Below are 13786 nucleotides of genomic sequence, written 5' to 3'. Positions count from 1 at the left end.
TGTGTGTCATTTCTGGCTGGGAGTTTTAAGAGGAAGGTGTGCCTTCTCTGTTCCCACACTCCTCGCATGGGGATGAAGAGAATCCTGAGAACATAAGGCAGGGTGGGGCCACTAGCTGGAGGGAGCCTGGCCCTGGAGTGGGAGGGAAAGAACTCACTCACCAGGGCCACTCCCATTAAGGTCGTTACAGAAACAAACTTTGATTGTTTTAACTTATAGAAAATAAGGCAATTATTTATTACATACAGCTTATGTTAACTAGGATACTGTGCTAACTTCTTTATGAGAAATAACTTTCCATCCTAATTCCAGTCCACTCAAAACAGCCATCTTTGTGATTTTCAATGTTAAAGTTACAGAAAATAACAAGTAAAAAAGAAAATCTGAATCTGTCACTTTACTCTCCTTTAGAGAGTGCCAGAAACCAGCAGACTCCTGAAATGTTTTGTGTGTCCCCATGATTTAAAGGAGTAAAATATTTGGGTTGAAAATCAATTCAAAGAATGAGGACTATCTGATCAGGCATGCTAGAAATCTAGCTGTTTGGCTCCTACTTGATTAGTTTTTATTTGATAGGAATAATATATTCTGAAATAACTTACACACCATATTTCCAAGATAGGATTTCAATATATTTTAAATACACATTGGGAAGTGATTCAATATGCCTGAATCATCACAGGCAAGATGCTAATCTTGTAATCATGAGTTTAGATTGGAAGAAAATGGAGAAGCGCTAGGAAAAGAAAATAGGATAGAAGACGTGTCCCCACATACAGAATTATGATTATCTGTGGGCCGTAAGTTTTGAAAAAAAAAGCTCATTAAAAATATGAACTCTCCAACTTTGTGACTCTAGATGATGCCTTTGGATGAATTTGATTTTCAAAATAAATCAAAAGCCAAAGTTCATATATCTTACCATTTTAATCAAGTTTGCTCAGAGAACTGAATTGAGTTTGGGCCCTGACTATCACTGACTGTGATCTTGACAACTGGTTTTATTTAGAATATCTCATCATCATCATGAGACGGATTCCAAGCTTCCTATACAGGAGCCATATTGGACCCACACAGAGAAAAATCCCAGCACATCAGAGTACCCCACTTAGTCTTCGAAGAGGTTTTTTTTTTTTTTTTTTTTTTTTTTTTTTTTTTTTCCCTCTGCTTACTCTCATTTCCTTTGTGATCTCAGTTCTGATTCATGGCTTCGAATTCCATCTAAATGCTAATGACTCCCAAATTTATATCTCTGGCCCTGACATCTCCCCTAGACTCAGGACAACTCTATCCAACACATCCACAATTGAGCTCCTGGTCTTATGTCTCTCTCTTACCCACCATAATCCCTATCTCAGTTTTTGGCTCAGACTCCAAGCCTTGGTGTTGGTCTTGACTCTTTACTAAACAATTTTATTGAGATAGAATTGATATATCACAACACTTTGTCAACGTGTGCTGTTCAGTGGTCTTTAGTATATCCATGGAATTGTTCAAGCATCACCACTACCTAATATCCAAGCATTTTTGTTGCCCTCCCCCAAATCCCTATCCATTACCAGCCACCCCTATTCCTACCTCATCCCAGGCTCTGGCAACTATTAAACTACTTTCTGTCACTATGTCTTGCCCTCTAGATATTTCGTATAAATGGAATAATATAAGACTTTTTGTGGCTTCCTTTCACTTAATACAATGTCTTCCAGGTCCGTTCATGCTGTAACACAGAACACAACGTCGTTCCTTTTTGTTGCCAAATTTGGCCATTGTACAGATGTTCCATATTTTGTTTACTCCTTCACCAGGTAATGGACATTCATGTTATTTCTACTTCTTGGCTATTATAAATAATGCTGCTATGAGGATTCAAATACAAATATTTGCGTGAACATATATTTTTAATCCTTAGGGGTATAGCCCTGGGAATAGAGTTGCTGGTTACAGACTTACTGTATATTTACCATTTGAGAACTGCCAAAATGTTTTTTCAAAGTAACTTCATCGTTTTAATTTTCTACTAGCAACATGTAAGGATTGAACTGTCTTCGCATCCTCGTCAACATTGGTTATTGTCTATATTCTGATTGTTGCCATCCTAATGGCTAATGAATCCTAAGGATGATGAGGTTGAGCATCTTGTCATGTACTTGTGGCCACTTTTGAAGAAATGTTCATTCAAATCCTTTGCCCATTTTTAAATTGGGTTATTTTTATTTTTATTGCTGAGTATTAAGAGCTCTTTCTATTCTAGATGGAAGTTCCTGATCAGATATGTGACTCACAATATTTCTTCCATTATGTAGGTTGTCTTTTCTTTTTATTAATGGTATGCTTTTTGAAGCACTAATGTTTCTAATTTCGATGAAGACTATTTTATCTGATTTTTTTCCCTTTTGTTTCTTGTGCTTTTGGTGTCATATCCAAGAAACCATTCTTATTCCAACATCATGAAGATTTACTCAAATGTTTTCACTCAAAATTTTAGGGTTTCACACTTATACTCAGGTCTATGATCCATTTGAGCTCATTGTTGCATATGGTAAGAGGCAGGGATCCAATTCATTTTTTTTAAATGTGGATAATGAACTGACCCAGAAAATTTGCTGAAGAGATTATTCTTTCCCCATTGAATGGTCTTGACATTTTTGTCACAAGTCAAATGATCATTAACATGAAGGTTTCTTTCTTTCTCTCTTTCTGTGGAGCTGGGGATTGAACCCAGGGCCTTCTGCATATGAGGCAAGTACTCTACAACTGAGCTATATCCCCAGCCCTGAGGGTTTATTTCTTGATTCTCAATTATTTCTTAACTCCCTATTGCTCTATATGTACCTTATGCCATTTCCACACTGCACTATCCACTAGAGTTTTGTAATAAGTTATAGAGTTGGGAAATGTGAGTCCTTCAATTTTCTTCTTCTTCGAGTTGCTTTGGTTATTCTGAGTCTCTTGCATTCCCATATGAATCTTAGTATTGATTCAATTTCTGAAAAAAAAGAGCCACTTGAGATTTTGATAAAAAATTGCATTGAATATGTTGATTGATTTGCAAAGCATTGCCATCTTAACTACATAAATCTTCCACTCTATAAAAACAGAATGCCTTTTCATTTATTTATGTCTTCTTTGTAATTTCTTTCAAAAGTGTTTTGTAGATTTTGGAGCATAAATTTTGCATTTCAATTTCTGCACTCATTGAGATATCATATGGTGTTTGTCCTTTGTTGTGCTGATATGGTTTATTATATTGATTTTCATGTGTTGAACGACCCTGGCTTTCCTGGGATAAATCCTACTTGGTCATATCATAAAAGTATTTTGATATGTTGCTGGATTCAGTTTGCTACTATTTTTTGAAAAATTTTTTTTTAGTTGTCAATGGATCTTTATTTTGTTTTTTATTTATATGCGGTGCTGAGAATCAAACCCAGTGCCTCACACATGCTAGGCAAGTGCTCTACCACTGAGCCACAACTCCAAACCTAGTTTGCTACTATTTTTATGAGAACTTTTTGCATTCACATTCACAAATGATAATGACTTAGAATTTTCTTTTCTTGTAATGTTCGTCTCTGAGTCTGGCATTAGGGTATCAGACACAGAATGAGTTGGGAAGTGTTCTCCTTTCTCTCTCTCTGGAAAGAGTTTGTGAAGGATTGGTATATTAATTCTTCTAAGTATTTAATAGAATTCACCAGTGATTCCATCTGAGCCTAACTGTTCTTTGAGTAAATTTTTATTATTGATAACTCCACCTCTTGTTATAGGTATATTCCAATTTTTTTCTTCTTAAGCCAGTTTCTACAGCTTATATCTTTCTAGGAATATGTATATTTCATCTAGTTTACCTAATTTATTGACATTAAAATTACTCATAATATTACCTTATAAGCCAAAGCCCTTACCCCAGGCCTGTGTGGTCCTTCACAACCCACCTACCTTGTGCTATTATATTTTCACTCCAATCCCATCTCCTACTTGCCTCCCACCTCAGGTCTTTGCACTTGCTGTTTTCTGTGCTGGCAACAATTTTTTTTTTCAAATAAATATGTGACTCTCCCCTTCATTTCTTTCAGGCCTTTCCTTAAATGTCACCTTGATGTGTGCATTCCTAACAAACCCATAGGAAACAGGAACCAAATTTTCCTGCTCTTCACTCCCCCTTACCTGCCTTACCGTTCCCCACGACACTTGCTATCACCTGACATATTAATATTTCATTTATTTATTTTGATTATTTTCTGCAAGCCTTTCTCCAACTCCAGATTATAACCTCCATGAAAGCAGGGCACTTGGGCTGTCTTTTGCTGTGTCTCCTGAACCTGGAAGACTGCTCCATTCATGGTAGGCACTCAGTAGATTTGTTAAATGAGTGAGTGAACGAGGTCTTTTCCTTGTGATCAGAGTAGACAGATCTATTGTATTAGCTTACTAGGGCCACTATAACATTTCTGCTAGGAGATATAAGCATATTCTGTTTATTCTCTCACAGTTATGGGGATTGGATCAAGGTGTGCCAGCAGGATTGGGTTCTTGTGAGGCGTCTCTCTTTGGCTTGCAAGATGGCAAATGTTCGTCTTGCAAGTCTATTGCTGTGACCTTATATGGTCATCCCTTGGTCTGTATTTGCCCTAATCTTCTCTTTTTATAAGGACACTAGTCATCTTGCATTAGGGCCCACTGTAATGACCTCATTTAATTTTTTAAAGGCCCTGTATCTAAATGTAGTCACATTGTAGGTCCCAAGGGTTAAGATTTAAACAAATGAATTTTGGAAGGGCCAAAATTCAGCCCTTGGCACCTATCAATCATTTATGCTATGAGTGGTCAGCAAGTTGGCTTATGTATCCACACAGAGCAGTGACATTGGTTTCCTTCCTAAGGCTCCCACATTCCACGATTCATTCCAAATTCCCTCCCTCTGGCCCCAGGACAGTCCAGTAGAGAAGGTAGATGGCTCATGAAAAAGTGTCATATTCACTGAAAAAGCAAGTGAAATGATGGATGGAGAAAATCAGTGAAGAGTCTTCTTTTGTATAAAAAAAGAATATGTTGCAAAGGTGATATAATAACCAAACTTTAGAGGTGGACAGGACCTTTGGTATAAAGATAGAAGTGAAGGCAAGCAAAATCAAACAGCAATGTTACCATTCTAAGGTTACAGGTGACTTTTTGGAATGGGTCCACTTGCCCTGTGTGTATTTAAAAATAAGAGATAACCATTGGTAGCAAGGGGCTGCTGTATCCCTAAGGTTCCTGCTCCATCCCCTGTTCCCCTCCTCCATCCTCTAAACACTCAGGGAAAGCTTGGGACACAGAATATTTAGGGGCCTAAATGCTGGAAGGTCTACTCACCCCAACATGGAACACCAGGGATAGAACACTCCCTGAGCCTTCAATTGCTGGCACATCCACACTTACCAGGGCAGACTCACCTGTCCAAATACCCCGTGAGCATCTACCCAGGCAGAGGCCCCTCATGCTGTCAAAGAGGGGGTAGTAACCATGAAAAAAATCACTTCTCTGTCTGAACCTGGCTTAGAGTATGCATGCATTGAAACACAGGAAGGGCAAGACCTTGACTGTATTGTCCATGGACATGGAGAATATTCTGTTATCCTCAGAAGATAAGTGGATGTAGATCACTGGAGCTGTGTGGCTCCTCAGCAGACCTGTTGGTTTTCTAGAATGAAAACAGAACAGATGAACACAAAGTAGTTCTGTCTGCTATTTCTAAATAAAAATGCAAAACTAAACTTGGCCCGGATCTGGCAGTTCTATTCAGCCTGGAGGAGGGTTATATTTCCCTCTGAAATTGCACAAGTATATGTCTTGTGTGATAAAAGGACTGAAGCAAATAATACCCAGTTATAGTGACAGAACTCGGGGAGTGGTGAAGCCTTGGTCTTTGTTTCTCTTATGGTTAACAATAGCACTATAAAGGAACACTCGGGCGACCGTCCAAGGTGGGCATGGAATGGATTCCATGGTAGGTGGTGGTTTTCTGCAGGCTGGAGAGAACAGCATTAAAACCTGGTGGGAAGGGCTTTGTAATGTAAGGGATCACAGTACCCTTGGAGGATCTCAGGGCTGGGTGCCATGGGAGGGAGAGGAGAAGGGGAGAAGAGAGGCCGGGCTGAGGTTCAGGAGGGAGAACTTGAGTATTTATATAAGCAAATTGTTCTCAAGTATAGGCAAAGGGAAATAGATAACAGAAATAGATAGAAAATATTTTTTCTTTCTTATTTTGTATTTGCGGGTTTTATGTGTATTATTTCATTTTTAATCTTCATTACTGTTCTAGGAGGTGAGTCCTCTTGGGGTGACCACTGTATATGAGGAAATGGGAGCTACAACTCTTGGTCAGCATCGCCTGGCTGGGAAGTGAGGCACCAACTGAGCTCATGTGCTTAACTGCTGCTTGGCGCCAACTCAGCAGGTCATCTGAAGGGCACAGGGGCACCTGTGGATCCCCAGGGTGCAGATGCCCGGGAGATTGGCTAGGCCAGGAACCCTGGCATATCCCACATGACTTGTGCTCTTCCCTGAATCCACTCCCGACACTGGAGAATCAACTCCCCTTCTCCCAGTTTCCATCTTCAACTCCTCTCAGTGGAAATGACAAACCTGCCTTTGACCCTTCACTCTACCATTACTTGTAAGAAGTCATTTAACTTCTCTGGGCTCCAATTTCCTCATTTGTATGTGGGCTGGATGTGAGGACCAGAGAGGGGATGTGTGCTCCATGGTACCCAAACAAAGAAGGTACTTAATAAAATGGTATTTTTTGTTGTTATCAAGAAAGTGTTCCCTGAGCATTTGTACCATGGGGCCTGCCGTGGAAGGTATGTACCTGATCTGCAGTATAATGATCACTGAGGGGGAGATGGGAATGTACCTGTATGTGCTGTTCAGTACCCCACTACCCAAATTCCAGGCTTCCCAAGACAATACCTCCTTTCTTATATCAATTATACTTGCCTTTAAGGTCAATTCTGCTATGCCTTAGGGATGTCACCATTAATTCTGACAGGGCTAAACAACCCCCATGGAGAACTGAGTGTACACTTGGGGCTGAGCAAGGTACCCTAAAAATACATCAATTGCACATCAAAATCCCTAATACTCTCTGACCAAGAGAGTGACGGGTTCATGGTGGGGCAGGCAGCAATCTGATTAAAGGGAATCATACTGAGGTGCAGGTGCATGGTGGCTCCTTACAGCCTCTCTGTCCTCCTAAGGTGTTTACATTTTTAAAGGAACTGTCATGAACTCCAAAGCAGGACTCTTCACAGCCCACAGACAGAAGTTTCCCAGACTGTGTGTATGGGATTGGTCAGAGGTTCTTCAGTCATTCCAATAGGGAACCCCCAGTCCTGCTTCCAATTATCGTACTACATTGATGGCACTCTTGGTGGGAGAAAGACAACTTACCCAGGCAGATGAGGATTCCAGACTCGAATTATTTGATCCATGCCACCTGTCAGCAACAAGTTCTTTCTCCTACAGAATGAAAATGCTTTGACTCCTTTATAGATGCAGAAAACCGTTTGATCACATTCTGCTCGCCTTTGGGGCAAAGCAAGGGATGCGTGGCCTTTTCTTGTCTTGACATCTTTTCTAACATTCCTTATCTCTTTCATCTTTTGCTTGACATTTGTTATTCCCACAGTGCACCCTGAAAATATTCACAGAAAAGCAAAGCATAGTTTCTTCATATGATCAGTCAATTTCCCCACAGGGTGCTGATTACTAAAGGTCCCTGATTCATTTTCAATAATAACCTGTATTTTCTTTTTCCTTTAAACTACAGATAGTCTGAAGAAGAAAAATGGTGTGTGTGAGAAAAGTAAGATTTCCCCCTCCCTTTTCTAAACAGAGACAAGAGAAGTCACCTGGGAACAGAGGTAACATGAAGACCATCTCATTTGGAGGAAACCCAACACCAAGACCTGATAAGCACCAGCAATGATCTTTTTTGATCCTCACAGAAACTCACTGATTCAAGCACATTTACCTCCATCTTACAGGTGAGAAAACATATGAAGAAGTTAAGAGACTTGTCATTGAGGAAATGGAACAAGCATCCAATTCAGTACTGACTCTCTCATTAGGGCTCATCCAGATGACCTATCAGTTTCATAGCCAACCAGAAATTTTGTCCTATAATTATTTTGACAGATATTTTCAACCAAATGGCTTACTGGTTTATGAATCTACTGAACAATATAAATTATAATGGCCACAACATTTAGAAGCAATTAGTGATCCTCCTGTAGTTTTCAGACACGGGTTCACCAGAAAATCAATGATAGAAATCCTCATTACATCTGCCAGAACCTCTCCCACGCCCACCAGCTGGCTTACCCTCATCACCAACCTCAGCCATTTCCAAGGGACCTTGGAGAAAGGACAAATAATCATCGTCAGCTTCCACTTCCTACCCCACAAGTAAGAACTTTCTTCTATTGCTGGTGACCTCATCTATTAGTTGAAGAATAGTTTTGTTTGAGAGCTCTGCCTGTTACCACAAGTTACCAGTCCAACTATTTTCCAAGAATTAGGGATAAGAATTTGCAATTCAGAAAGTTCCACTAGGGCAAGTGCATGCTTCATCTTCAAGGTCATGTGGTGCTCTATTCAAAAGACTCTTGTCCTGTAGAACAACACAGACCTCATGTGCAAACCTCAGGACCACATGCACACACACACACACACACACACACACACACACACACACATTAACAAAATATGACCTTATAACTTTTCGAGGGAATTGAAAAGTCTTTATTTGCCTTGGAAACTTCCAGGATTTAAAATGTCAGTACCCAGTGTCCTAACATGTTTTACATATTCTGCTTGTTGGTGGCTTCCTTAGCTCACTTGTTATGGTTTGGGTTTGAGGTATCCCCCAAAAGCTCATGTGTGAGACAATGTAGGAAGGTTTAGAGGAAAAATGATTGGATTTTGAGACTCTTAATCCAATCAGTGCATTAATTTGCTGATAGGGATTAACTGAGTAGTAGCTCAAGGCAGGTAGGGTGTGGCTGGAGGAGGTGGGTCCCTGGGAGTATTTATTTTATATCTGGCCAGTGAAGTCTCTCTCTCTCTCTGCTTCTTGATCATCACGTGAGCTGCTTCCCTCTGCCACACTCTTCTACCATGTTGCTCTGCCTCACCTGGAGTCCGAGGAATGCAGTCAGTTGTCTATGAACTGAGACCTCTGAAACCATGAACCCCCAAATAAACTTTTCCTCCGTCAATTGTTCTTGACAGGTCTTTTAGTCACAGCAGCAAAAAAGCTATCTAAAACACCACAGCTGCCTCTTGAGATCTCTGTTTTAGGGGCACATACTGCAGTGGAGTTCAGAGACATGTCCAGGAAGAGGGAGGGACATTCATCTCTTGATTTCTCCCGAGCTCTCTCCTTTTGCGTGGTCCAAGTCCTGAAGTTGAGAGTGGCTGCCCTCCATTGAATGAGTATCACAAGAGAACATGGACTCATTTCCGAATGACTAGGTATGGAATTCCATTATTTGTGGCTGTAATCTGAGTTGTGGGCCACCTCTGGACAATCTGTTGACAGTGAATTGAGGTGACAACCTGCTCTGCACAGTATCTTTCCATATTGGTATAGGGAGGCTGGCTTGCCACTCTGGCTCAGTCCTTCCTTCCTCCTTTAACATGCAGTAGGAAGGTAGATAGCCTTGAGTTGGCAACTCTTCAGCCACCAGGTAGATGGGAGAGGTGATATTTGGTGAGTGTAGATAATTATATGAGATGATAGAATGAGCTGAATAATCTGGGTGAACACTTTAAGGTCAAAGAGATGCAGCAAGCCCGCCTCAAACAGCAGTTTGACACATTCACCCTTCTCGTTATGAACAGAGATCTGAAACTTCTAAGCAGGTGTATCACTTTATTTTTATTTTAGTTTTTTTTCAAGTAAAGGGAGAGCAGCCGGTTCATTTGCATGATCGCTAGCGGTTCTTTTCCAACAGAGCCAGACAGAGATACACGTTTAAGTGGTTGTCATGGAAACCAGAGTGCATAGCTCTTCTCCAAGGTCTGAAAGAAGGATGATGAAAAGTTTAAGTAATCTCCATGGAAACCTAGAGCAGATTCCAGGCGGGTTCAGATCCCCAGCACACTAACTAGCAGGTAAGAGTTCAGGCACTGAGGTCCTGGTGGAAGTTTAATTCAGACTACCCACCATGGCTTTAGCATCAGAGCTGGGCCAGAGGTCACCTCCATAGTCTTGGGCTCACAGCATCCCACGGAGTCCGCCTCTGGGTGGGCATTTGTGCCGAAACTCTGGATTTCACTCTTCCTGATTCAAGCTGGATTTTCAGTGAAGCTTGCCCACCTGTACCTATATTTCGCCCTCTTTTTTTCTACCAATTTTCTCAGTATAGCAGGAGCCCATGGATCCGTGGTCACAAAATCGAACCCACTTTCTTATTTGCAGGAGGCAAGACACTCAAGGTCCAGCGGGGGTTTCTGTGGCCTTGACCCAAATGCATCCTTTTTGTATATTCATTAATGAAGCCAGAGATTTCTACCTTAAATAAACAAAACAAGGGAAGCACTTCTTAATTGCAGAGTTCTTTAGGCATTGTTGGTTTTTGTATCATGGTTTTCCCCCTTGCCCAAGGTAAGTCTTCCTGGGAATAAGTGGCTGACTGTAAGTCAAGTTTTGAAGTTCAGAAGTATGTCAAGGAGGATCTCTAAGGTGTGAGGAGCTCTAGCCCAAAGTGGAGATGAGGACTATTCAAGGGTTCTCAGGAATGGGGGAAATCCCCTCCCTGTTTCCTAAGTTATGACTCTCTAGAAGCCACTTTGGGGTGGGGGTTGGTGCTAGGGCCCACAGTGGACACATATCCTGACTGAGGCAGTCACATGGGCATGGGGAACCCTGGGGACATGCTGGAGGCAGGGGAGTGGGGAGCTGTAAGGAGAAAGGCACAGGAGGAAAGCATTCTACATGCTTGTTCCTACAGTCTTCTGGTTCTCCTAGAATGGACACTACAGAGCACTCCTGGGGGAGAGATCAATGTGGGTCATCTAAATTCTGACTTCACAAATACATTCACTCAACAAATATTTACTGAGCACCTGGTAGGTGCCATGCACTATTCTAAGCACATGTGATACAACAATGAACACAACACTCATGAATCCATGCTGCCAGGGGAAGACAGACCTTAAAAACCAAACCCAATGGGTGAATTATATAGTCTACCTGAAGGTGTTTAGAGGTATGGGTTTCAACAAGGGCAGAGCGAGGCAAGGAGGATGGGGAAGGCCAGGAGCAAGGGGTGGGCTTTTCTAGGACATAATAAATCAAGTAGGGTAAGCTTCAAGGAGAAGTGATATTTGAAGGAAAAAGGTGAAGGAGTAAGATGTGGACATTTGTGGAGAACCTTCCAGGTAGAGAAGAGCACCAGTAGAAAGGACCAAAATACATTCCAGAAGGTTGGTATGACTAGAGCAGAAGAGAGAGAGGGATGGGGGAGGCCACAGTGGTAAAGTGTGGGGTAAAGTAGGGGACCTGGGAGACTTTGGCTTTTACTACGGTGAGGTAGGGGCCTACAGAAGGATCTGGAGAGGTCTGACTTCCAATTTTACAATATCTTTCTTGCCCTTGTGCATAAAATAGATGAAATCAAGGAGACCAGCTAGGAAACTCTCACAGTAATCCAGGAAAGAGAAGACAGTGATTCTTACTGAATGGCAGAAGTGGGGCTAGTGAGAAGTGGCCAGAATTGAGGTGTATTATGAACACAGAGACAATAGATTGGATGTGGGTTTTGAGAGGAATCATGGGTAAATGCTAGGTTTTTGTCCTGAGCAACTGGAAAGATGGAATTAGTATCAACTGAGATGGGGAAGATGGTGGAGCCGTTGTGAGGAAAAGACCTGGATTCAGGTTTGGACTTAATTTTGGCATTCATTATCTATCCAAGTGAAGATGTTCATTAGTGAGCCAGGGCAGCCAGAAGAAACTGGGATACAGATAAAAATTTGGGAGTGGACAGCATACAGTGGAATTGTAAGGGATCACCAAGGTAATGATGCAGACATGGAAGAGATGACCAAGAACTAAACTCTTGGGGCTCCAACATTAGGTCAGACAGATGTGGAGAAATAAGCAAGAGAGACAGAAAATAAATAACCAGTGGGGTGGAAGGAAAGACAAAAGGAGTTGGGATTTTGAAGTCAAGTGAGAGAAGTTCACTCGGGAACCCAGAGTGGTCAGCTGCTTCAAATGTAAAAAGAGAAAATGAGATGAAGATTGGTTAGTGTAATCAGTAACATGAGGGGCATTGTGGACCTTCATGGTGTGGTTTAGGTGGTGTCTTGGGACCAAGGTCAGGTTGGAGGGGCTCTTTGAATGGAAGGAGAGAAATTGGAAAAGCATGTATAAGTAACTTTTCTCAGAAGTTTCATTCCAGAGATTCCCTGGAATTTCATATTCTTATCTTACAGTTATGGTTGGCACATTGTAAATACCCAATTGAAAAATCACTAGATTGATGTAGATGTGGGGGCCGATCCTTTTATTATATGGATACCCAGTTCTCAAGAAATATTTATTTGATGAGATCATATTAGTTTAGAGCTCTAAGCAATTTTTGTGGTTTCCTTTTCTATGATGTGAAGAAGGTAGACAGGACTCTTAGCATAATGAGGCCTCTGAATCTGAACTGGAAGGATTCACAGAACTTGTATCCATCTTTCTTATTGTATTAGTCTGTTTCTGTTGCTATAACAAAATACCTGAAGCTAGATAGTTGGCAAATAAAGAGGTTTATTTAGTTCACAATTTTGGAGACTGAAAACCCAAGATTGGGCAGTCCATCTGTATAACCTGTGATGAGGGCTCCCTTGGGCTCCAATGTAGCAGGTGGCATCATGGAAGGAGCACATGTGAGAGAGGTTGCATGGAAGCTAGAGAATGGGGAGGACCAATGTTGCTCTTTTATAAGAACCCATTCTCTTGGGAGCTAACCAGGGTCTCACGAGAGCTACAGAGCTAATCCTTGCAAGGATTACTGCCCTCAGTAGCCTAACCAGTTTTTACTAGGCCCACCTCAAAGATTCCATGACCTCTCAATACTGTTACATTGGGGCCAAGACTTTAGCATGTGAAACTTTGGGGCATACACTCAAATCTAAACTGGCTCTAAACTGTAGCACGTATGGAACTGGAGGGGAAACTGAGGCCCAATGTCACAGTTTTATTATAGCTGAGCCACAGTTAAAGCTCACAGTTCCTTTTCTAGAGTTATTGCTTTTGATCTGCTCCAATACTGAATGCTGACCTATTTCAGTCTCCAAAGAGGCTGGTTCAGTTTCTTAGAACTCACATTCATTACTGTTCTAGAAAACCAAAATTTCCTAGTTCCAAGATAATCTAATGAAAGTTCCCAAGAAACTTAACCACTGTACATCTTTTTCTAATGCTTTGGTGATTTAAATGTCAGTGTATCAGAAATTTATAAAGGAAACTTTCCTTGAAAGATAATGTGAGTTCTCGGGCTATGAATCAGGCAGCTGGAAAGGGCCTCGGGGAAGATTCCCAGCAAGAAAGAAGCAAGATGGTATTTCATAGTAGGCTGAGACCTCGGCACAAGGCATTATTGATTTTCCATGATGTTCAGTGGCAAATGGAATTAGATTTTAAAGGATAAAAGAAGAGGGGAAACTAGGATTTCAGTCTTCCCAAAGGCTTAGAAATGCTCAGGCACGGTGAAGCTAGAAGACATCAAAAAAGAAGTAGCTT

The 13786-nt window shown here is 41.3% G+C and overlaps 1 protein-coding gene across 1 annotated transcript in view; it reads right to left on the bottom strand.

Annotated features, from left to right (window-relative positions):
- LOC124985537 (WD repeat-containing protein on Y chromosome-like) overlaps positions 1–8389 on the bottom strand; it is a 51661-nt gene extending 43272 nt beyond the window's left edge. The window contains exons 1-3 of the mRNA XM_047554278.1: positions 8368–8389; positions 7435–7561; positions 5578–5683 (exon numbers count right to left, since the gene is read on the bottom strand). Of these exons, the coding sequence (XP_047410234.1) occupies positions 5578–5683; positions 7435–7561; positions 8368–8389 (255 nt within the window). The remainder of the gene's footprint in view (positions 1–5577; positions 5684–7434; positions 7562–8367) is intronic.
- Positions 8390–13786: the final 5397 nt, after the last annotated feature.

The sequence above is a fragment of the Sciurus carolinensis genome, chromosome 5, assembly GCF_902686445.1.
Source record: "Sciurus carolinensis chromosome 5, mSciCar1.2, whole genome shotgun sequence".
Lineage (NCBI taxonomy): Eukaryota > Metazoa > Chordata > Mammalia > Rodentia > Sciuridae > Sciurus > Sciurus carolinensis.
This window is presented reverse-complemented; position numbering and strand designations above follow the sequence as displayed.